This window comes from Corvus hawaiiensis, chromosome 2 (assembly GCF_020740725.1).
Source record: "Corvus hawaiiensis isolate bCorHaw1 chromosome 2, bCorHaw1.pri.cur, whole genome shotgun sequence".
Classification (NCBI taxonomy): Eukaryota; Metazoa; Chordata; class Aves; order Passeriformes; family Corvidae; genus Corvus; species Corvus hawaiiensis.
In genome coordinates, this window is record NC_063214.1 from 112595982 (window position 1) to 112622694 (window position 26713).

The following is a 26713-nucleotide window of genomic DNA, read 5'->3' on the forward strand; positions in this document are numbered from 1 at the left end:
AGGGCTGCCTCATCTTGTGTTGAAGTAAGTGCTGCTCTTGCTTACAAGTCCAAACCTTGAAAGGCACAGTGAGGTATCTCCAGGTCCTAGCACATATTTAGGTAAGAGGATTTAACAGTCTGGTACTGACATAAGCAGGCAGGAAAAGCTCGTGGCCTGGGAAATATGGACCACAAAATGTTGGCTGTGGGTATATCAGCCTTTTAGCCTTGCAAACCTAAATGTTCTTTCTGTTCCTTGTATTTCCAGGTTTTTCATGCTGATGAAAGTCCGTATTGTCTGAGCTTGGAAACCACTGGAATCTTCCAGTCACACTCTTAAGTAATTGCCAGTTACACCTTGAACACTATTTCATGCAGTCACTTCACTGACATGCTATACTTACTAAAAGATGGCTCATACTGTGGCTGGACAGTAAATTACAAGGTTTGCTCATGGTTTTAAAAGATGTAACACCTTCTATTTTTCAGCCATCACCATCAATGCACATGAATGAATCATGCCTTTAAAAGCAGGATTGATGGCTGAATAGCACAGCAAATGATATTAAAAACAATCTGACATCAATCCTACCTCTCACTTATTGCACCTCAAAAAAAAGTAATAACTATTGTGACAAATATAGGTGGGTCTTCCAACAAGAGACAATGAATCTCATTTTTTGAAAGAGGTAGAATCACAGAGGAAAATAAAGGTGAAGTCAAAACAGTAAAATTATTCCAGAGGAGTCACTGAAAACTTTGAAGCTGGCATTATGCTTAAAATTTGCAGATATTCCTTTTCACACCTCAGTTATGGTATACGATTCCCAAATTAGGCACCATCATCCATGAAAGGATCACAGATTTTTCTTTTAATTTCTAAATATTTACGAGTTTCTCTTTAATAGAAAGATCTTATTTTTGCCAGTTTTTACACCCTGATTTAGAGAACTCTAATTAAACAGCAAGTCCTTCAAAACCAACAAACACACTCCATGAATTCATGATATAAAGCCTTGCCCATGTAACGCATTTATCAGATGTATCTTAACTATTGTTGTGAATGCTGTGTGTCCTTGGCAAGGAATGAACTGAGCTGGAGCTGGGACTGACTCTGTGGACACTGGCAGAGAAAATGAGTTTGGGGGAGCATGGAGGACTGATCAGCAGCTCAAGGAGTGGGGTGAGAGAGCTCAGTTAAAAGTGTAGAAGGTCTGGAAAGAGGCAAGTTCATGTGAAAAGTAAGGGCCAGTTTTGATAAGAGTCTTTTATACTTGAGGCAGACCAAAGCCTTGATGGAGAGAGACACAAGTAGATACCATTCCTTTGCCACTATCTGTTTAACTCACAACCAGGAAACATCTGAATTATCCTGTGCCACAGCATTGGTAAACACTGGCACTGGGTTTAAAAGATGAAGGAGTGGAAAAAGAATGTTGAACTGCATGAAAAGACAATGGAGAAAAATTGTCCCTAATTTAAAAATGCCAAAAATAAGAATACTTTTTTTTTTTTTTTTGCTTTTACACTCCTTATCTCTCTAGCTCACACCTTCTTTCCAATCTCTCAGAAACAGCCCTATGAATAGCCCTTAGAACAGGCAGCTAGTGCTTGGAAGCAGGGACTACCACTTGATTCCTTGCCTCACAGGGCATGACAAATATGAGGTCCCTACATCACTCCCCCATTACCTTTGTGCTAGGTTTTCAACAGCCCTATGCAGCTTCAGTTTCAACCAAACAGAAAAAGACAGACGATGCTATATTAGCAGCTCATATTTATTTCTTTCAGGTAGGAGAGAAACGTAATTCAGCCACTGATTTTATGTGAACTTGAGTCAGTACCAGCCTTTTTGCAGAACTTCTTAAAGGTATATCAACTATAAAAGGATAATTTTTCATATAAGAATATAAACAGATATTATTCCTTGCATCTTAAGATGAGCAAGCATGTATGGAAGAGGGAAAGTTGATGCTCAGTTAGGGAGGATGAACTGATTATTACTGGCGTATAAACTAGATATGCAACAGCCAATAGATTGCTTATTTTCCTTACTGACTATAGTTTGTATTGATCTTATGTGTATCTCAGCTCCTTAGATAAAAATGCTCTCTGAGTTTTGAGCTTATGAAATAAAACCATAAAAATTGCTATGATTAATCTTTTACTGCTGTTGACACAGACTGATCAACTTGGACTCTGTCTGCCACGTACTGAAACCTAATTTACAAGCCATTAAATTCGCCTTCATTTGACCTGCCTGATTCTGTCTGGCAACCTTTATGTTTGACCTGTTCATGCCCAAATACAGCTGAAGAAAAAAGACTGGTGCTGGATGGCAAAGAGCATGGTGCTCTCTCTCCTGCAGCGCTCTCTCTCCCATAGATGTGCTTCCATCCATGCAGGGATGCAGCAGAGGTAGTACATAAAAAACATATCAAAGCACGGTATTTTCCCTAGGCATAGTGATAGTACATGATACTGGATGCTTTTGGAATTCAGTGCTTATTAAAGATAGGACTGATGTATGTACTGTCACTTTTCAGTGACTGAACTTTTAGACTTGGGAAGGATTCTGTAGATGTTTTCAGAGCTTCAAACAGCTAACTTTTGCATGCATGGTTAAGATTATGTATTTTTACACACATCTAAGAGAGAGAGAACAAATAAGCAAATAAAAATGCCCATTATTTCTAAATGATTTGACTATTTTCAAAGTCAACACATTTTCACCTGGCTCCTCTTCCTATGGTGATCCTCAAATGGCACAAAGTGTCCAGAACAATGTCCACAGTTTGCTGGCTCTAATTAGTTACACAGAAGAATAATGTCTCACTGGTGGTGGGTGGGCTGAAAGAGGTGACTATCATAACACTGATCATCTTTTAGATCAATCTAGTTTATCAATAATAAGGCAGAAGGGGCCTAGGACATAACCATTTGTCTGGCTGCACTCAACATAGGCACAGAGAACAAAGACACCGTGATCAGTGTGATAATGCACTGCAGGTCACTCTAGTCTCTTCCAGGCTTGCTTAATTTACCCTACAAATTTATTCTTTCACCAGGAATATGCCATGGGTCACAAGGAAAAACAAGTATCTGCTTAAATATTGTGTTCGTGTCAAATACTCATAACTCTTGCACGTTCAGTCTTGCCAAGTCTGATTTGAAGTTATATATATTGAGCTGATAAAGTATTCCCAGTGATTGAGAGTAAAAGAAAAGTGGGTTTGAAACAGAAATTATGAAAATAGGGCTTATTTCTTCACAGGATCTTAATTTGACAAAACAAGGTGCAGGGTTGAATCAGCCTGCATTAATCTTATATGGCACAACATCGACCCTGGTTTTGATTTTGCAGGTCATCCTGCTGAGAATGTTCAGTTTCCCATTGAGATCTTCAGTGGAAAAATGGTTAACCTATTAAAATTACAATGCAGTATCAGCTGAAGAAAAGTTTGTCCTCTATCCCACTGTGAACGTAGCTGTGCAATAATAGTAACATCTATTTCCGATGTCTGGATAGCTTGTCCCTCTGCATGTAGGAGACCATTATCCTGTGACTGTGTTCTGTTCTGCTGATATAATCTCTTAAATAAAGCTTTACTGTTTACTTTCCTTAATTGAAGTACAATGGAAAAGACATGGCCTTTAAGAAGCTTCACTTTAGTCACTGCCTTGGAGCTTTGAAGGTGTTTCAAGTTGTCTTTTGGTGTACTTCAAAACATCCTTGATAAAAGATGTGTGTGGAGGTGAAGTGGGAATTTTGCTGGCAATTATATTTTATGCAGAGTTGTAAAAAGTTTACTTAGCTGCCGTTCTTCTGCCAAGTTTCCCACCCTGGTTTTGATCCTCTCACTGCTCTGCTAAGTGACCAAATCCTGTAAAATATTTTTCTTGCCGGTCTTATTTTGCCCCTTTTTGGAGCTGAACATTTCTTTAAACCAAAGATAAACCAAATTTGTGTTGGTTTTGGTTTTGTTTGTTTTTTAAATCCTTTCTGGGTTAAAATAATCAGAAACTCTTTTAAACATAATTTTAATTTGCTAGTCCTAAAAGGAAGCCCCGAAACAATGAAGATAAGCCTGGCAGAGATAGATGTCTGGACAAAGAGACTTGATCATGGCAGATGTTTTCCTTTTACCTTGAACCTGGACAATATGATCTTACTTAACACCCAAGGAAAAAAAAAGAAAACCATTGTAATACAGTCTAAAATAGAAACTCATAACAAGAACAATGAGCATATGGCTAAAAAAAAATCAAATAAATGTGTATGCAAACTGCACAAGAAAATGGAAATGGGAAATCACTCACTGGTAAGAAAATGCTGGGAAGTAGGGCCAAAATCCCTGTGAGCTTCATGCAGTTGCCTGATGCGCTCATCAATGGCCACCTGTTAAGAGAGGAGAAAAAAAATGACTCTTTTCTACACAAGAAACAAAGAGAAATTATAGTCAGATAATTTTTTTTATTAATGAACATTCAATTTAAAATTAAGCAGGTTCTGCAACAATTGTAGCCTTTCAGGGTCTAGATGAGATTAAATGTGTCATTGGAAAAAAAGAAGGTAAATAAAAAGTTAGGATTTTGTTGGTCGTCTCCCATCTTAACTGATGCTAGAAGAAGCTGAAAATGAAAAGGCTGATAAATAAAGGTATAGCAAATTGGCCTGACTTTATGTACCTGTAAAGAGTATGACTGCTGCTTGTCTATATTGAAGTCAGAACATCCATCTGTTAATACTTTTCCAAAACTATTTCAAAGTACTTTTGAAAGTACACTATTACAAATCAGCACGTGAAAAGTAATCTCTTTTAATGTGGACAGGATAACCATATTTTAACCAAGTGCTGAAATGAGGTTAACCAAAACAGAGCAGCTGGTACAAACGTTTCCCTGTTCTTTTAATCACTCAAATCATAGCCCTCAACCCTTTCCTTGGAGTAGTCCTTTTAAGAACACGTTCCTAATGTTTTGTTGGGTTGATGTACTGTGTGAGAACAGAGACAATAATTTAGGACTTGTTCTATCTTTACCCTTGAAAATCTCAGTGAAGTGGAGTATTGAGCAAGCAGCCAAAAGGGGGTGGTTGCAATAAGATTCCCTGGTGTATGAGTGATATCTACCTGTCCCTTTATAGCCTATGTGCTAGAAAGAATCAATTAAGTTAGACCTAAGAATGGGGTTACATAAAACAAGGAAAAATGCTTTAAAGTAATGATAAATATTTCTGAAATTTAATAAATAAAGTAACTGATAGGAAGCAAGTTCACTCAAATATTGCCTGTAAGAAAAAGTGTTCCATAAACACTGACAAAGCAGAAAGGAAGAGTGTGTTTGGTGTGTTTTAATTGGCCCAATTGTGAGATACATAACAAGGAAACAAATAGGTTGCACAAGCAAAAAGCAATCCACATTTTAAAACTGTCAGGGAATTTTTTTGGTGGGTGGTAAGAGGGAACTATTGTATAGTAACTGGGCATGATACAGTCAGAAAGGAAAAATAATGATAGAATTAATGAACTATTTGATATGACTGTGCGTGTTTGCCAGATAAACCCCAGACCCCAAAATCTTTTCTAATTAAGCAATAGCAACTTATTGCCAAAGACATTACTTCTTTGCTTACAATTTTAAAACTAACATTATAAGAAAAAATGCCCATTTCCTTTCTTTCCTTAAACCATTTTTCAGGTGCTCTTCCTGCAGCTTCCTCCATTTCTATGTCATCTTTTCTCCTCTGGCTTCCCCTTGAATTGCAAGCACAGATGTTCTGTTAAGCAGTGCTTCATACCAGGGACTGACTTTGAGCCTGAGTTCACACCCAATTCACTGCACAGATACAAGCTGGGGAGCTCTGTAAGTGCATAGAAAACTATGAAAGGGCTGCTTCTGGTCATCAGTATAATTAGCTTAAGTACAGAACTGATGTGCTATTACCTTAACCAAGAAATGACCTTTCAATGAAGACTAGAAAGATAATCTTAAACATATATAACCACCTGCAAATAAAAACCACTGGAAAAATGTAATGAAAATGTATATACTCTTTAGAATTGTCTTAAAATTACCTCATAACATACTTATTTTTTTCATTAGGAAATATTGGTTAATAAAGAAATATGTGGCTCCTCTTTTACATTAGTACATACTTTTCATTAAGTCAACTAGCATGGAAAAAGTACTTGCTGGCATGAAGAATCCCTAAAGAGAATGGGAACTTTACAAACAGACAGTGAGGAGCAGTGTTTCATATAGGAAAATTTCAACAGCCAAATTGTGGTCAGAAAAGGGCATGGGAACCCTTTAGTGCACACGACCACTGCCAGCACACAGCCTATACAACTTCTGTAAGTGTGCTAAAACTGAGAATTCCAATCCCTTCAAAATATCCAGGTGACCTTCAAACTGCACAAAACTATTAACCTGAAGATTTTTAGCCATATATGTACAGCAAAATAAAATACCTTACACACTTTAGGGTAAACTTTCCAACTGAACAGCTTTGGATGTGAGCCAGGAAATACCTCTGTCTAGAGGTAGATTTTGTCAATACAGAGAAGAATAAAACACTGAGAAATCTTGCATATTCGCCAGGAAACATCACCTGAGAGTACAAAACATTATTCCACTTGGCTGCCAGGAAATACCACTTGCTGATGTATTGGCATACTACGTTTTAGGTAAAAGGCAGTAAAAGATGAACTCACTGTTGGTGGTAGAGCAAGAAAGATTATTGCAGTCAGTTTCTATTAATTTTATCAAAACTAACACATAAATGATAAAATAACAGAATTTGAACCCACAATAACTTGGATCATGGTGTATAATAAATACCCACCAAAACAATCCTTGCTTAGACTTACAGAAGAATGTGTCTCTGATCCAATAAAATCAGTTGGATTTGACTTTGTGACTTATGCACCAACAATCTGGAGAAGGAGATTATATCCATATAAGTCTTCATAAATGTTTCATGATTCTTGAAAAAAAATTCTCACTGGCCTGTAAAACTGTTTCTTATTTTTCATAAACAAGGCATAGGTAATACCCAAATTTTAAATTTTGTCTTGTTTTTCCTTCAAATCAAGTGAAATAGGCTCCTCCAAAATGAGCACAGACAGTATCCCTTGTATTTTTGTATGCTATGTTCTGAACCAAGAGCAGTTAGAACAAAATGTTGTTGTGAACAACTAGACCCTTGTGAGAAGAAAACTGCAAAATTTTCAAGCCCATTCAAGCATTCATTTTCCTTTCTTTAAAGGGAAGAAAAAATATATACTGTTAATGAAGGGAAAATTCTCTACTGATTTCAGTAGTGTTGGCTTAGCCATGCAAAAAGTGATACTTTAAAGGTACTACTGCCAGAATGTAACATGCAGGATCACAGAAAGGGTAAAGTTGGAAGGGACCAGAGTGGTCATCTGGTCCACAATCTCCATGGAATGGGACTGTGGATTTCATTTGGGTGCCTTTTAGGTAAAACTCCACAGTATTTCTCCAGAAGAAATGTTACTAATAAAAAAATAAATGGATTTTTAAAAAAGCCAGATATTGCTTTATCAAGATATGAGAATTTGATTTAAACAGATGAAAATATTTTTATATCTAATTTTGACTTAAAAACAAATATCAGAATTTTCTGTAATTAGGATACGTGAACCATTGCTTTTCTTCACTGGGGATACATGCTTGAAAAGACATGCATTTACATTATTTAATCCAATGTTTTACATAATATACAGATCTTCTTTCAATCATAACAAATGAAAGAACCACAGCAGTGCAGTAAATATACTCGAGGCTGAAGATGGTAATATTAAAAATCCTATACTGATTTTAAGTGATAATACTTGGTACAGAAACAGCTTCTGCTAAACAAATTGGCAAGTAAAAAAAAAAAGTTATTTAAAGTCCTTCTCCTTTAAAGACTTTGAAAACATTTGATGAAACAAGCTCTGTTTCCCATCACTTGGGTGCAGCCATGTGAACTGAATATATAATCAAGTTCAGATAAACAAATGACAACAATAACAAAAGCAAAGCTCTGTCATGCAGTTGTTAGGAATAGTTTCTAAGTGTTTTACCTAATGTGGGGTTCAACCTTGACAACATTTTTATAACGGCTCCACTGCAGTCAGAATGAGGATTTGATGGATTTAATTTGGGTCTACTACTAAATTCTGGAGGTTTTTTTTGTGGTTTTGTTTTTTAAATTTTTTTGAGGTTTAATGGAGAATATTTTTATGACATATATAAGTGGTTTTTTGTGTTTATGTCCACACTGCAAAGCAGGCCTAGATCAAGAAGGAAACATGAGCTGTTTAATTCTCAGTATTTTCCATGTTCTCAAAAAGTACCCAACAGCAACTGCCCAGGAGTGCTGGAGTTGCTGAGCTGCTCCAAGACGTGCTGCAGGAAGGAACAGCCATCACAGTACTGAAGTTGTGCCTGCAAACAAGGAGTGGCCTCAGCAGAGAGCTATAAAAATGGTCTGTCAATCCATCTATCTTGTCCTCTTGGATCTACCAACACCACAGGGACATAAGAGCCTTGGTCTAGCTGTGGTTAATCCTGCCATAGGCTTGCCCACAGCTTTGATTTTCAACTGAACAAGTTCAGTGGAGGAAATTTCCGTGGGGTGCTCAGCTCTGACTGCCAGCTAAACTACTCTGCAATGAGTGGCTGCATGAGCCAAGGTGATGGCTTGGGTGCCTCTCTGTGCTCAGCACCCAAAAAAAATTCGGTGAACTTGGCAAGGAATTTATTCAAAAAATTACATGAAGGTGTGCGAGTAGAAATTGTTACAACTTTTTTACATGAAACAGCAGAAATGAGATCACTAGTTTAAAAAACTGCTAAATGTGAAGAGTTAAGACAACTGTTGAATGGCTGGGATTCTGAGGAAAAATGGCAAGAAAAGAATAAAAAAAGATTCTCATCTAAACAGCTATATTTAGTGCAGCAGCAAAAGGACACACAATCTCCTTTTTCTTTTTTTTTTTCAAAATTTGCTTCACCAAAAGCTGTTCTCACAAAAAGAGAAGGGCAATTTTCTGTATCAATCAGCATGCATACACACAATACTTATTAAAATAACCCTCCATTAATTTCCCCACCATATTCACAGCATTTCCACAGCCTCCTGACCTTGACTCCAAGCACAGCCAATTTGACTGCATATCAAAGGAAACCGGCTCCTACAAGACCTTCTTTAATGTTGCCCAGCAATTCTCCTCCCAAGAGCTGAAAAGCTTCTTTCTTTGCTCTCACTGACTCAGAGCTGTCAAAGCACTGCGAGGCTGTTCTTCACAAATCAATAAACAGGAAGATCTGATCTGCCGTACTTCTAATAGCTACTGAATTCAGTCACTCACTACTCCTTGTACATTAGGCGATAAGGATGGATTTAAATAAGCACACTTTGTGCTGTTAATGAGGAACAGCAGGGGAGGAAAGGCAATTGATAGCCATTGTTCCCGGCTGCTGAAGTTCAGGTTTAAGTCTTGACATTTACCGAGTTGAAAAAACAGCTAAGGACAATTAGTTTTCTGGTGAAAAGTTCAGTGTTCTGAAATATTTTGAGAGCGTAAAAATGTGCTTATTTTCCACATTAAAGAAAAAAATAGATAAGTACAGTGCTATTTGCATGCATTTACAGCTGTTACAAAGACTAAATTCAAAATTCTGGGTCACGGTGGGACTGTATACTTCAGCAGATTGAAATCTGAATGACTTCATGCAATTCTCCTTTCAATTAAAAAAAAAAAAAATCATAAGAAATAGTAGAATACATGTATTGTACCTTGACAGCTTTTTAAAATTTTCAGATGAAACAAGAGAATAAAATGTAATATAAATTCAGGAAACATCTTAAAGCTTGGGGCACAGAGCTTTAGAAAACAGTAAATAAAAGAATGATCTCCTTGAATTAATATGTCTACTGTGAATAACCAGCCATTGCTTCTTAGGCTTTTGTTTTATAATCCTAAATCTGGGCACTTTGGGCTTTGTGTATTTATGTGCCTGAGGAATGAAAGTTAGGTCTTTAAATAACAAAAACATCCAAATTTGGAGAGAATAAAACAGTTGTAAACCATGTGAAATCTTAAGAACAAACATCTTTAGGAAATAATTCTCTTAGAAAATGTTACTTGTTTTGTTTTGGATAAAAGATTCTCTGTCAGGGTGGCCTCTCATTTGACACCCCCACTGCTCCCATAGAAGCTATCACACAATCTGGTGGAGGTTCTGCAAGGCCTTTCACGTCACTGTATGTTCCTTATGTCTATTCATGCACTTTTGTAGTATATAAAATATTTTATGAAACTGGTATGAGCTGAGCATGGTCTTAGCCTTTTAAAAGTACAAGAAACTGCTGTGCATCCCTTCATTCTGCAGCATTTCTTGACAAAGCTTTCAAATTCTTCACTGCCCAGCCACATTAATTCTTTTTTAATATTGCTTTTTGTATGCAATTTAATCAATATCAACTATTTTTCTGCCAGGTTCCTTGCTATATTCCTTTTGTAGTATACCAAGGAAGTAATTTTACAAATGCTGATATTTAGCATTAATTTTTCTCAATTCAATTATTTTTCTCACAAAGCAGCACAACACCTATTAAAAAGCTTTCAATTTACAATTTACATTAGCTTTAAATTCAAATAAATAAATACCCATAGACACCCCCTAGCAGATTCTAGTCCAAGTGGGCTGTGGATTGCTTGACCACATCTCTGTACTCTTGGACAGTGCCTCTATATTCCTTCCAGGTTACCTGCCCAAGCTTCCTCTTTCTGTGTAGTCCCTTTTTTATGTTTGAGTTTTGCAAAGAGCTCCTTGTTCATGCACGCAGGACTCCTGGCACTTTTGTTGGACTTCCTGCTGTTCAGGATGGACCAGTTTTGAACATTTTAGAAAGTGATCCTTCCTTATCAATGAACTTTCTTGGACCTCTCTTCCTTCCAGGGGTTTATCCTGTGGGATTATTCCAAGCAGATCCCTGAAGAGGACAAAGTCCACTCTCCTGAAGTCCAGGTTGTGTTCTCATGGTCACTGAAGCCAGGAGTGCCTCTGACTTTCATCTATCCAGTGAGCCTTTCCTTGTTTGTGAGTATGGGGTCCAGCAGAGCCTCTGTTTGTACTGGCTCCTCCACCAGTTACGTCAGGAAGTTTCCATCAGCGCTACCAAGGAACTCACTGCACTGCTTCCAACCTGCTGTGTTGTCTCTCTAGCAAATGATCAGGCTGGTCCCCCATGGATGCTATTTCTACTTGCCTGTGAAAGGCCTCAGCCACCTGTTCTGCAGGGTTAGGTGGCCTGCAGCCGATGCCCACCACAGTGTCACCTATGCTCATCTGCTCCTTAATCCTCACCCTCATGTTCCAAGAGCTCTTTTTCCAGCATATCATTCCTAGTTTAGTGTTGCAGTGGGGATCCTGCAACACGCATATATCAAACCAGGAGTCCCGTGGAAAGGAAATATATACGGACAGACAGATTCTTGCTAGCTGTTTCAGAGATGTTTATTTCTCCAGCCGCATGGCCGGAGCTCTGCCGAGAACTGTTCCAGTCACGGGACCAAGGGTCCTTCTCCCGCGCAGGGAACACAAACCAACCAATGGGAACGAGGCTGAGCAGGGGCAGGAAACCCCGTGCCTGTGCCCTCAGGGCCCCTCTCCCAGGGCTACACGGCGGGGGAGGGACCCCAACACCTCACTCGTTTTATTTTAATAAAAGGAGAATGAAAACAACTGGATAAACATAACAAGAACAGTTTCAAAACAAAACAAGCCACCCTCCTGAGTCTTTAAATGTCCAAACAGATTCTCTGGAACATCTTAGGGCTGACAGAAGGGAGACAGAACTCTGAGCATGCTTTGTGGGGAAACTGAGGCAGGAGAGGGTTTAACATCTTCCCTCCCCCTTTTCATCTCCCACTCGGCATTGGAAAGGGATTTTTGGGGAAACAATTGGCAAAAGCATGGTTTTGTGAGGGAAACCATGGATGAAAAAACGGATTGGGAATACACTGGGGGTAATAGGACATAGGGTAAAAGGGAAAGGTGGGATTAGGAAAGGGAAACTGTAGGGGGGGCTTACAATGGAGATACTGTCTAACATGACTACGATTTTTTGCATATATACTGCCTTTTACAGGAACACCATCAGGCCCAGTGACCTGCGATGCTTGTAACCCTTTTCTCCCTAGTACAATATTAAATTCCACCATCTCTCCATCTCCCAAGCTTGGGATGCATTTTTCAGGGTTATTCTTTTTAATAGCAGTTCTATGCACGAATATGTCTTGCTGGTTGTCACACCTTGTTATAAAACCATAATTTTGCTTAACATTATACCATTTTACTATCCCTAAGGTCTTAGTTGCTATGATCTTTTCCTTTTTCCGAGTGGCTGCTGTTTTCTGTCTCGCTGCGTCTTTGCTCTCTCTTTCGGTCGCTCCCGTGTTGGAATTGTCGGGGCTGCTGGTGCCTGCGCGCTCTTCCCGGGGTCGCGTTCGGGGCTGCGTGGGCCGGGCTGGGCCGCGCTGCTCAGTTCTCCATGCGTCGCCTCCTCTGGTCACAGCTTCGCTGCCGATGTCGGGCGCTGCACCCACGTCTCGGCCGGGCCCCCGAGCGAGGACTCCCCCGCGCCCCGCTCCAGCGCGCGTCTCGGCTGGGCGCGGCTCCGCTCCACCGCCACCGCCGCCAGCCGCCGCCCGCGTGCCGCCCCTCTCGGCCGGGCGTTCCCAGGGCTCGCTCCACCACGCGCTGCACAGGACCGGGCGGGCACTGCCGGGTCCCGCCGCGCCTCGCTCCGCCACCGACACTGCGGCTCGCGTGGCTCCGCCTGCGCGCGGGAACTGCCTCGCTGCTGCTCGCAGAGCACTCGGTGCACGTGGCCTGGGCCGCACGGTCCCTGCGCCACGCTTCCCTTCACCAGGACACAGCTGACATTGCTCAACAGTCTCAGTAACTAAATAATATTCACGAAAATATTCTTCCATCGGCATATATTTTGACTCCAATATTAACTGTGTCCAAACGGTTTTCCAAAAGCCCTTGGTAAGAATTAAATCCCAAGAAACATAGAAAAAGTTCTTAAACAACCATGCCAGGAAGTGTTTCAGTTCTTTTTGAGCTTGAATCAAGCTAAAATTTACAAATCGTTGTTCAAGAATCATTTTAAGTTTAAGATAAATGTCCATATGCGGCTCTGAGAGCCAAGAGTCTTCCCACGGTTCCTCCATAGTTTAGATATGGAATAGCAAAGCAAAACCAAGAAGAGGAATCCAAAGTTTCCAGGGTTTACTCACACAAATCAGTCGCTTAGGGATCGGGGATCGTTCTGCTCACAAATCTCCACCATTTGTTGCAGTGGGGATACTGCAACACGCATATATCAAACCAGGAGTCCCGTGGAAAGGAAATATATACGGACAGACAGATTCTTGCTAGCTGTTTCAGAGATGTTTATTTCTCCAGCCGCATGGCCGGAGCTCTGCCGAGAACTGTTCCAGTCACGGGACCAAGGGTCCTTCTGCCCGCGCAGGGAACACAAACCAACCAATGGGAACGAGGCTGAGCAGGGACAGGGAAGCCCCATGTCTGTGCCCTCAGGGCCCCTCTCCCAGGGCTACACGGCAGGGGAGGGACCCCAACAGTTTAGAGCTCTTCTGTATCTTCTATACATCCCCATAAAATATACACCTTAGAGCTCTGACTGTGCAGACCTATAGATTCAGTGATTTCTCTTCTGCCTTCAGCAGAAAGCTGAAACTATATATACTCTTAGTTCTGTATTGTAAGTGGGGTAGAAGAGAAACTAAAATGTATAGGTGACCCTGAACCTCTGGTAGGTTATTGATGTTAAAATGCATCTAACTTTGATGCAGTTTGACAGTTTCAAAGTCAGTGGGAGCTGGGTGCCTGTGACTAGGGAGAGAATGTGTTCTGTGGTAAGTAAAACTGTCTAGTGAGGAGCTCAGCATGGCATATATTCTTCCTGAGAACAAATCTGACTTCTGAGATCAAGGCACCTGCATACCTTCATACTGTACGCTTTGAAATGCTTCCATTTTTTTTTTTTTTTTTTTTTTTTTTTTTTTTTTTGGTTAAAACAACATTCTATCTATCCTGCAGGATTATTCATCATCCATATGACTTTTAGGTGGTATTTTGTGGTCATCTCTAGGCACCACAACCAAGACATACATGGATCAGCTGCAGAGAGCCTGAAGGAATTAACAAGAAAGATGGTGACCAGCAGCAGAGGGTTGAGTGAACAATTGCAATCAAAACTGAGGAACAGCAGTCTTACAGAATCAGGGAACGGGGACAAATCTGAAGCAAGTTCTCTTTTTGTATTATGAATATAAAAATTTCTTTTAAAATCTTATTAAATTGTGTAAAAACACAGGAGATTGAGGGGGGGGGTCTGGATTACAAGATATGATAAGGATTATTCATAAGAAAAAAGTCCTGACATATGATTTCCTAGTTACTGATGTTAAATAACATAAGGAAATAGGAAAAGGCTGAACTATTAATTATGATTAGATTATTACTAAACATTAGTCTTTTTAGGCTGTAACCACCTAATGTTCCTACCCTAACATGGCTGTTTGATAGATGCTTTTTAGGCATTTTTCTCTTCACTTTTGGGGCATGCACAGAAAATAACATCATGTGTAATGTAGTTACATCTCCTCAATAAACAATGATAAGGACATAAAAAAATGACACCTTCCTGTGGCCTTTTTTATTTACTTTGCTTTTCTGCTAAAAAAATATTATTTCTCTTCACTATAGTTTTTACACTTTTGAAATAGAACTGACTCCTTTCTGTTCTCCTTAAAAATATTTCTAAACAATTTAAAATAAATTCCTTTTTGTACTTCATTTGAAAATGCTCTTAATTAATGTTCCATAATCCATCCCTAAGGTAAAGACATACTCTCTCTTAACAAGATTTTATGGTTGATTTTCTTTTTCCCTGTTTCTCTTTTTTTTTTTTCTCTCATTAAACTAATAAAAAATAATAACTTCATGCTGCACTGAAAATAACATTTGTTTCTGAAAGGTCAGGTAATTCACACTGTTTTTGTGCTAAGGGAAATGGTTCTTTGGTGACCTAGGGAACTGTAAGTAGAATGTCACGCAAGGAGTGTTTTATATGCGCCCTAGAACAAATGCCTATGCAATAATCCTGTACTGGTTGAGCATCAGCAGTGAAGATTGTTCTTTTATAAGTTCTAGTTACATTCCCTCACTTTCACTGATCTTTCATTTTATTAGTTTTATTGCTCCTTTCCCCCAGATTTGTGAACTTCTAGTGCCATTACTAGCATTAGTTTTGGGAACAGTTGCTCATAAATGCAAGTAAGAATTCTCATAGCCTGGACCTGTATTTAATGCAGGTTACTTCTAAAAGAAACAGAGGTCAGTATAGCCTTTATTCAGCACTACTTTTAGCTGATTACCATTTCAAAGTTTTTTCTTTCACCACCTTCAGCTCCCTTCACTCATTTGCCCTCTGATTCCTCTGGGTTTATCATCCCATCAGTATTCAAGAGACTTTGATGTTCAGTCCTGTCTTTTCCACCGTTTCTCCATTCTTGTCTCCTTAATTTGTTGTTGAGCATCTTAATTCACTTTTATAATTTCAATTCACACTCCCAAACCCATGTTGCTATCCTAAATGCAGAGAAAATACATTTTTCATAAATATGTAGTATTTTATCCAATAATGTTTATAAATAAGAGCTGAAGAATTTCTTAGACTGTGCTGCTAAATATGTAATACCAGGCAAAAACATATACAGGGAGGTCTGCATGAGTTTTATCCCTTCTAACTCAGGAGTTGTAAGGTGAGAAAGCTAAAAGCCTTTTCCTCTATCAGAAATGAAGAGAAATATGCATCTCCTGAGACAATTCTGCTCATACTAAGACATACGCCCCAGAATAACCCTGTAAAGATAGGTATAAATTTGACTTTTATAGAGCTTAGCTTTCCTGAGTGAGTTTGCGTGCCAAGGAGGAGGACTCTTGGGAAGACTGAAGCATGGAGGAAGAGGGATACAGAAGGCTCAGGAGAAGGTGGAAGGTAAGACAAAAATGTTCTTTTACAGGGGTACACTCTAGGGTAATAATGCACAAAAAGGATTCTACATGCAGCAACCATTGTATTAATCCTGTATCTCTTCTCCTTCGTATTTTCTGCCCTCTCTTTCTTTTCCTCTTTGAGACTGACACCAATAGTGATAAATCTGTTCACTCTAAATAATCCTTAGTCCTAAAACTACCTCAAATACATCATATCTTTGGTTTCCTTTTTAGCTGTGAAGGGTGAAACAAGTACAATGATGTCAATCGGGACAGTTTTATTACAATGTGATCTATTCACATTATTTGTTTGTTTCATCCATATTCTTACATCTGGAAATCTCAAGAGAGTATAATACTCTGTTTCAAGATGACTGAAACTGCTTTCTCAATCAAGTGCTGACATGACATGAAAAGAAAAGCTTCATTTCATGAGATTACTGGCTGGATGGATTAAGCAAACTTTTATTTATTGTACTTGTCCTATGAACATTTTGAAGATGGCCTCTCAGTCTCAAAGTGCTCAATTCTTTTGCAGAATGTTCCATACTCCAGCAGCTGCTCAAGCTTGGGAGCAACCATATGACCAGTGCTTGATGCTCCCTGTTATCTGGCACTTCTCTGAATACTGCTACAGCTCCTGATTTTGCACAAAGGCCTCTTTTTCTCCCTGGGGAAGACATGCATATGTCACACTGAAGATAATAAAATTACTCCAGGCAAGTAACTGTTCAAATGGGAGCAAAAGCTGGTAGGATTGATATTGTGCTGATTGAAGATAATAGCAACACTCCTATAATAGTGTGATATGACTTGTGAGAGGAGCTGCCTTCATTCTGCAGCTGACCAAAATCCATGTATTTATCCTTTCTAATCTGTGAATAAATTCAATTGACATGAAAGCAAAATCTAAGTTATATATAGCCCATACCGCTAAACCTCAATGTTAAAAAACTCTAATTTAAGTTGGAAGATAGTCTCGGATTTCCAGTTTATTCTATTTGAGAAGAAAAGGTGCTTATAACAAACAAATAAATAATGCTACACCACATCTTTACAAAGGATGTAGAATGGTACATAGTGAAGGTTAAGAGCTATCCTGGCATGAAGGTTCACAGTGTATGCATGCATTCAAGAAAAACATCACTTTATGTGTGTCAAAAAACTCCATTATCATATATTGCACTTGGAAAGTGCCATAAATTTTGTTCAAGTAATTCCAGTAATGTTATTATGCAGTTTTCATCTTAAATCTGTTTTCATTAGTCCTCTCTTTGAAAAGCTGAATACCCTATTTACCACTGTCAATCTGTAAAGATCTCAGATGAAGGTAAAATCTTAGAAAACGGTTTTGTTCAACCCCCCAATTTATCCACATCACAGATTCAGATCCTCCCATGAGCAGAGAGAGAGGGCTCTTCCTTCCCAGTGGAACAAAGATCCAAGGTGCAACCCCTCAGGAGGGGTGGAATTAAAACAAAGATATTTTATGTTTCCAGGAAAGCTGTAACTGGTCTGCACTGACTATTGCTATTTCAAAGACTTCATATTGGTTCAAACATTAAACATACCTTTTTTGAATACCAGTTAAAAAATGAATGAAACAAATTTGTGCATAACTATCATGGTAGAGTTGTTAAAATATATTTATCATCTGCACAGCTTCAAACATGAGAAATAACATTTCACCCCCAGAGAATACACCACATTATGAAAAATGTTTTTGTTGTTTATTATTGAATGCCATAAAAGCCTCTCTGAAGTTTGCCAGCTTATTTTCACAGCTATCTGTATTTTATAACTTTCCCCGCCAAATAAATTATTTCTGTTTATGCTTGCCTTACTACTCATCTGTTTCTAAGAGCAGAGAACCGGGAAATTCTAAGAATAGAAGAGATTTTGGAGAATTTATACAGTAAGAAAGATGGAGATCCTGAGATGAAGTGCCACTGAGGGGGAGTGCAATTCAAGTTTGTGAAACAAGGAGTAAGAATAAGAGAGAAACAAGGACAAGATTTCCAACACAGGCTGAAGCCAGACTCAAAACCTGAATTTGCAGTGTCTGTATAGCAGCACCATATAATCCACTGACAGGCAGTTTAATTGGCAGCTATAAAACTTTAATTTACTAAGTCAGAAACTCTTTCTGAATGTCTAACTTACAAGCTATCGTTATCACAGTGGCAGTTTGACACATGCCCTTCAAGCTAGGCAAATAAAGGAAAGAATTTTGAAAAAATATTGTTTATGAAAGACTTAACTATGAAGGACATGCTCAAGAAAGGACTCCACAAGACTAAAAAAAATTAAATCAACATGGTCTCATAACTCATAAAACTTAAGAGTGATGTCTATGAACATCCTCATTATTTATATAAAATACCTTTAAAAAGCAGTGAAAGAGCATCTCAAAACCATATGGACAGCTTAAGAAACAAGGACAGACTTGATTCCTTCAGCAAAACTGACACTGAAGCTTCTAATGCTAGAAGATCAGATGACATATTTTTATATAAAATTTAATTAACACTTCTGAGATTGAAATTTATTCTCAGGGGTTATAGAAGGTAAGAAACCCACCCAAGGCAACACCATCAGTATATGACAGTGGCAGGTCCCTCTTGGAGCTGGCTGGCGTTGGCTCTGTCAGACGTGGGGGAAGCTTCTGGCAGCTTCTCACAGAAGATGGAGTGACTGATTTCTCCTTGTCTTTATTTTGACTCACGAGCCATTATAATACCCACTGCACTTTTCCCTGCTGAGGAAGTGACTGACAGAGCAGCTTAGGGGGGCACCTGGCATCCAGCCAGGGTCAACCTACAGGAATACATCAGGATGGCCAGGATTTCTAAAGAAATCTGAAGGCAAAAATAAATTTATGTAAGCTTTTTGACAAATTGTGTCAAATAAAAATAATCAGATCATCTGTAAAAAGCAACTGAAATCATGTTTGTTCAATATACCATTTACTGCAATGAATTTATACATTTGAATGAGATATACAGAGGAATTTCAAGCTGCGCTGAGTCTTGTGTAACTTTATTTAGAAAGGAATAATTTACAATCAGAAGTTTACAAATGGAAAATACAAAGATTTGACTGGGAGCTTTTGTGTTCACACTTTTTTAACTTATTGAAAACCCCATGGAATAAAATTCTGGATGTTGAGCCATTTAAGTCTGAAACCTTTCCATCCTAGTGTGTTAGCTATTCTCTGACCATTCTGAATCAATAATGTCAGTCCTTATTTTTAGTATTATGTAGATGAAATTGGCCATACAAATTTTGTTAGTCCATTTATAATTTTACTCATACTCTTTGCCTATTAATATAATTTAGTTACATACTTTAATTCTCTTATTCCTACTTAAATTTATCTCTTAAAAAAAATAAAATCTCTCTGTAGGAAGTTCCCTTTCCTTCTCTTTCTATCATTAGAACTCACTCTCTGCAGACCCTCTTACGTCTTGTCTTTCCTACCCTGAATGTCTTTGCACAACCTCCATAGTCTTCCCTCACAGTCTCAGGAAAAAAACAAAACTCTTACCCAACCAAACCTAAGACAGAAGGCATTATTTAGACTATTCAGTCAGTAACTCCACTGTACAGTAAGATTCCTCTGAACAAACAAGTGCTTTGATTACATACTGCTGGAATAGCAAAGCTGGCCTGCAGTTGTATGTCCATAACTGCTTTCTGGCTGCAGAAGCCAGATTCCACTCTGATGATCTGTAATTGCTTTTGACTGGGTAGTTTTTATCCTCTACAGTTGCCAGCAGTGGCAGACATGACGCTGTAAGGTAGCTACAAATCCCAAAGTAACTTTCCAAACTACAGTTTGAGAAACCAGTAGAAGAGCTGGGGAACTGACCAGGGTGCAGTGGGAATGATAAAACTTGACTTTCCAAGCCTACAAGTATTTTAGAGAAAAACATCCACAGTTGATTTTGAAATATATGTCCTTGTAGACCATTCCATGGCATTTCCCCAAGGAAATACACTCTATCAGAGTGTTTCTAGTTCAGCTGTCCATGTCATTTCACTGTCTTATTATTTAGCATTTGTCTTGTACAAGAGAAAACAATGATGACAATCAGGGAGGAAAAAGGAGAAAAAAGCAACAGCTGAGAAACCAAGAGTACAGATCTTGTACTGTTAATGTTTATCATATGAGAGAACAACTGGCAGGATCACGTATCTTAAGGGTGCAGAATTTGGTTAAAGAAAAATACAACTTCATAGGCTCATATGAGCAAAATGTACTGATTTCTTTATAGTTCAGATTCTTTTGAAGGATAAATTTGCAAAGCAATGCATATAATACTTAGAGACATAACTCCTTTCTGCTGTGACTCCCACTTCCAATATCAGTAAGTTCCCTCACCTCCCATTTTGCCTCTCCTCCTCACCACTACCAATTTCCTAATAGGTTCTGCTTGGGCTCCTGTTGTTTCCTTCATACTATCACATCCTGCATGTTTTAAGTTATTCTTCAGAGTTTGAGAGTCCTATTTTTTCTTGTCCTGCCTTCTGTGTTTTCTTCCTTTGTCACCTAGCAGTCATCCCCCCATCCCTGGAAACATTCAAGGTCAGGTTTTTCAGGGCTCTGAGCAGCTGTATTTAGTGGAAGATGTCCCTGCTCACTGCAGGGGGTCTGGAGGAGATGATTTTCAAATAACTCCTCCAACTCAAAACATTCTATGATTCTATACCCTCCAGATTTCCAAAGTGCACTGCCTGAACTGCCTCATAGCAAGATTGTTCCCCATATTCTTTAAAAAGTGTGGCCAAAAGTAAAGCTGAAAAAAAGTTATTAGAATCTCTGTTATGGCAGCAATTTACAGGTCAGGCTTCTTAAAAATTTACTTTTCTGCCCATTCCTATTCACTTTTCTTTTCAAACAGAAAAATTGGAAATTGGCCTGGTTTCTGTATTGATTCAAAATAAAAATCATGGCAACTTGTCTTGTTGTTGTTGTTACCTGAAATACTTTCCATGAAACTGGTAAATCCTTCAAAGTCTATACAGAGGTACTTGTTGGATTTAAATTCATTTCACAGGGTTTTTTTCCCAGATAACCATCTGTGTGTCTGTTGTGATAGCCTAGTACTGCAAGAATAAATTATACACCTGCTTGTCAGCTCTCAAACATATTTTTGTTTCCCTTGTTGTCAGAAAATCTGTTTTGATGTGAGTGCGTAAACATATGGGAAGGAGTATACATATACAACAGCCTCTTTCCTTCCAAAATCATCCCAGTACTTAAATTCTAACTGTAGTTCGAAAACTTTACAAAAAATTGTGGTCTGCTTAAGAACAGAATAATATCTAAAAAGTACAGAATTAAAGTTTAGCTGTGTTTCCTTCAATCAAACCAGCAGAAACTCCACATCATTCTAGTCAAGCCATTTTATAATCAGCAAAAATCTGAGCTGCCCAAAGACCTCTGGAGGACTTCTGGAATACAATGGATGGAATACCACAGTTTTAAAACAGGCAGGGGTTTTTTGTGTTTGTTTTTCACATCTCTTTGCATAAGGTTAAATACGCTGAGTTAAGGAGACACAAACAAATTCACTTCTAGAGAACTAATTCACTCCAGGACCAGCATTTTTCCTGTCTCGGATCCAGTACAAATTCAGTATCATTGACTATGCACTTTTACAGTACAGCATGACTACATCCACTAAGATAGAGAAGTTAGAGAAGTGAGGGATGTCCAGAATTATAATCATTCATTTGTGCATTATGGTTCAAAACAGAATTAATAACACCAGAAATGTGAGGAGTTTATATTATTACCTTCAAAGGTAAATTAGGCTGACAAAAGATGTAGTTTTAGTATAGCCCTTTTTTTCCCCAGTCTTAGAAATTTTAAGTTAAACCTTGGACTTGTTCAAACATTGCTCCCTTGGGAAATGTATTACTAATCTCGACTCCTACATCACCAAAACCATTTTGCCTGCCAGTTTTCTGTCACTTTTGCGAGCCCTTGAAATTGTTTAACAACAGAAGTGGGATTTTCTTATTAATTGGGAAACCATTCACAAACTCCTATACTGGCAGCTAACATTTCTTCCCTAATAGATTCGTATTACAGTATGTTAAAGTATTTTATATTCAAAATGTTCTTGTCATAATCTTTAGGAATTCTACCATTTCTATCATAAACACAGACTGAATGAACCATTTACAGGTTTCCTTTTGTTAGCAGAATATATTAACTAGAGAATATTGGGAACAGTGGAAGTCATGTTCTAGAAGTTGTATTTCCTACACTATGAGCTGTCATGAGCCTGTAAAAATTTGTAAACCCAAAGCACACTACTGAGTAATCAGACTTGAATATTATCTACTATTTTAAAGGCAAAGCAAAACACACATCACAATAACTTGTAACTGAATACCTGCTTCATACTTGGTAGAAAGGCAAAGTAATGTGACTTCAGCTGTGTTTCAAAGCTACATAATAATTTGCAGACTTGGTGCTTCTTTTGAATCCTGACCTTCCTGAGGTTCGACAGTGTGTTGACATTTAAGTTTAACAAATGTTAAACTGGGCATCTCCTTTTGTGCTCAAGAACTAGTGCTGTGGCTAAAATGTACCTGGCCATGGAGGCCATAAGCAAAACACTGCCAAGAGAGCTGCAAAATGGACCTTATTCTAGTAATTAATAATGCATGACTTTGAAATTAGTTAGGATAAACCTTCTTGATGGAATGGTATAGAAGAAATACAGTCCCTGGAATCTGACTGTAGAAGACACTCATATATATATGTTCTATACCTACCAGACAATACAAAATATTAGAATGTGAACTCTCTGTTAGAGCAAACAGCCTTTAAAATAAGTGCATACAGTTTTAGGAAGGAGAATAATCATCACCAGTTTCTGGATTTGTAATTTTATGGCTCTAACAGTCTGCAGACATTACATCAGCTAAAAAAGACACTGAAACCACAACTGTCCCAGAAGCACCACCACCCATCTTATAAGTTGGCCAAGTAGGTTGAGATCATAAGGATGTTGTTCAATATTTCAGACTTTCTTTTGATTAAGTTATTTTGGTTCATTTAGAAGCACATCCTACCATTGGGAAAAATGGCTCATGAATTCATAAGCCTAACATCCTACTCAACTTACTGATTTACGTATTACACTACGTCTTCATGGAAATTTACACTCTTACTGCTAATTTCACTGAACAGTTAAAGAATAAATAGAAATCAAACTTCACTTCAAGCAACCTGTTGTACAGCAGCAAAGCAGTGTGAAATAAACTCAGAAAGAAAGGTATCTCAAGGCAAGCAAATAGGATTGTATGCTCTGTCGCAAATATGTAACTTGACAGATATGACACTGGAAGGACATGAAGTCCCTTTCTATTTTGTTGTCCAGATTAGAAACAGTGCACTACAGAAAAAAATTTGAAGGAACTCTAATGAATCAGATGAGAATAAGCAATGAAAATATCCAGCTGTGCTAAAAGGACATAAAATTACCATTTATGCTGCTGATGCATGCAATAGGTGTTGGGAAGTAATAGTTTCTTTGGCAAAATATCAGTGAAATTAATTTTTGAATTTTAAGGGAAATGTAGGGCAGTAGAAACAGTTTCAAGTAGAGGAAAGCAGATACTATTTGAAATTTGGATTGCTATCCCTGAAAGACAGTGATCATCAGTGTAGGTTCAGAAATGAAACACAAGTTGAAATTACTTCTAATTTTTATGTAATGTTTATTAGAACATATATATTTCTGCTTCAGGTCAATGAAGCCTTACTATGAAAAGAAATGTTTAACCTTTTCTCATGACTTCATCTCATGTGAGAAGATGCACAGGACAAGGTTTTACTTAAATACCTCCACACCCTCCTCTAAGGATGTGCAGTGTTCCAGCCTCTCTTTATGTCTCCCAGCAAGTGGGGAACTGGAGAGAAGCCACAGGCTGTGCTGGAAAAGTGCAGTTGCCTATGGAAGGCTACACAAGGATTAAAGTGCGTAACTTAACTCCTGCTCCCAGTGCTGGACCTGCTCACCTACTTATACCTCTGATAGCACAGAATCTTGCAGTTCCACAACTCAGACAACTTTCCCTGTGCATCACAACTCACTCCAAACCTGAAAAGTCTTGCAGGTGGCAGTTTTGTGGTAGTACAAGCCAGCACTGATATGACATTGAAAAAGGGACAACAGCTGACATGGGATAAAAGAAAACCAACCCCAACACACATGACAAGAGAAAAATATATCTTCAATCACCACTTACAGGTTGTGTTTTCAGATGTCCAATCCTGTTACAAAATCCATGAACCAAAATAAATATTTAGGAGAAAAAACCCTTTCTGCTATTTGCAAAAAGCCAGTAGAAATCTAGCAAAAACTTAAATACAGTTTGGGTTTTGTTTTTAATTATTATTATGATCTGTTATTGCAGATTCCCATACAGGAAGAGTTACAAATTGTAAGAACTATCCCAACAAATTTTCAATTAAATAACTAAATTAGTGTAGAGAAATTTAATTAAAGCTGCACTGGTTTTTACAAATACAGTTAATTAAGCTTCTATCTAAAATTAAATCTCACCCAAACTCCTTTTACATTTCTGCAGCTCATCAGATAAAGATATAATTAAAATTCTAGAAGTTCACCTATGCATCCGAATATTCAAAAAAGAAAGAAAATCCACAACCAAAACCTGGTGAAGTAGTTTGAGAGGCTGCTGCTTTAATGGGATTTATACAGTCCTTGGAGTGGGAAGACAGCACATAAAATCCCCTCAGAAACAAATCTAGATTTTCAGATCTGCGCAGACTTTTCCATGTAGTGTAGCAGGCCAAGAACCTTTGAAGATTTTCCACAAGTGAAGGGTAACAGATTGACATGACCAGGAACCAGGGAGATAAATCCTGCTGACTTTATATGTGCCTTCCATTGAAGTAAGCAGGACCAGCACAGGTAAGGCACACAGCACTTATTGCACTTATATCCAGGAGCAGATGTGGGCATCCTCTCAGAGGGACAAATTGCTTTTTCATAACTGGAAAATCTCTGGTGGCCTGAATGATGCCACTTCCTTTCTGACTGATTTTTTCTTGCTCAGGCCCAGGCTGGTTTGTTTTGTTGGTCAGTTAAATGCAGATCTATTTCCCAGGTGACAGTGACTCAAAATCACCATGCCTGTTTCACATAACAAGTAAACATTTAACATCAACGTTTTAGGTGTTGGCTGATGCAGAGAAAGAGATGTTCAGATAGCTGGGAGGTCTGTCATTGCATTACTTAAGATCAGAGAGTAGTCTTCGAAGAGTTACTGTTTTTGGAAGATTATTAACTGAAGTACAGTTCAAGAATAACATTTATTGCAAATTTCACTGATTTCTCTATTAAAACAGGCATATGCTATAGCAAAACAAATGATGACAAAACCAATGGGGGCAGCCAGAACCCAAATTGGGAACTGGTCATTTCAACAGCTCACTCTGTATCTGGCAGCAAGTGTGAGCACAGAGATAGAGCACTCGTGGTAGCCCCGTTCCCCCTGCAAAAGCAGGTCCCTCAGGAGTTGTGGGAGCAGGCAAAAAGGGATTATCCCCTGGTGTTAAAGACACAAAGCTGGAACATGCAAAAATGTGCCAACATTTTCATGACAGATATTTATTTTCTTCTCTGTCAGCAAAAGTATGCAGAAGAAAAAAACTGGCCACATTTTTCGTAATGCGGCATGCATAAAATCCTGTTTTGGGAAAAACACAGATGGGAATCCCATGTCTAGTGTCATGGAATTGAGGGTTTAGAATTGAACCTCCAAACTTTTTCCTGAAAAACTTAATTTAAGCAGGATGATGATTCAAGGTCTGAATATTTGTTTCCAACTTGTGGCACAGGCATCTCTCTAGATAAATAAGAAAATCAAGTGCAATTCTCTTTAAAATATAAATTCACATAGGTTTACAGACTTCCACAGGGTTTAAACTTAGTGTGAGAAGTACAAGATACAATTGCCCTATCATTTTATGTAGAGTAAGAAAAAGGAAAAGAAAAAGCAACAAACCTCCAGAGTATGATATTAATAAAATAAAATTTAAAAGGACTATGTGCTCCCTTTCGATGAGAGATTTTTTTCCTTAGAGGGAAAAAAATAATTAACTTTTTTTTTGTGTATCAAAAATGAATGTGTTTTCTTTCTTGCATAGTGAAATCTGGAGAATCTACACAAATAACAAAGAGAGTAAAAATCCATAGAAGCTTGGAAATTGAGCAACCAGTGATAATCTATCTTTCTGCAGGCACTTGAATCATCCTCTCTTACCCTGAGCTTGCAGTGGAACAGGACCCTGGCAAATTGCTATAATCTCCTTTAACCCTAATCACCATTTTAATCAAAAAAAGGTGGGGCAGCCTGGAATTTGTACAGCAAGCAACTGTCATTCTATTTGCTAAATACACAGAGTGTGCAGCTAAAAGGTTGAAATGGTTCAAACTTTTATTGTCTTCAGAATATTGCATTTCAGCATTAACATTTGACAAGTAGAAGAAAATAAAATTATGAGACTGTCTGCTCTGAATAGCTTTAGAGGTCTGCTTAGACCATGGCTGCATCTCTCACTAACTCTG

The 26713-nt window shown here is 38.3% G+C and overlaps 1 protein-coding gene across 14 annotated transcripts in view; it reads right to left on the bottom strand.

Annotated features, from left to right (window-relative positions):
- The window catches only part of DMD (dystrophin), a 1090817-nt gene that overhangs the window by 126546 nt on the left and 937558 nt on the right, over positions 1 to 26713 (bottom strand). For all 14 annotated transcript variants that reach the window (XM_048288642.1, XM_048288670.1, XM_048288700.1 and 11 more), the window contains one exon: positions 4302 to 4380. In XM_048288642.1, coding sequence (XP_048144599.1) covers positions 4302 to 4380 — 79 coding nt within the window. The remainder of the gene's footprint in view (positions 1 to 4301; positions 4381 to 26713) is intronic.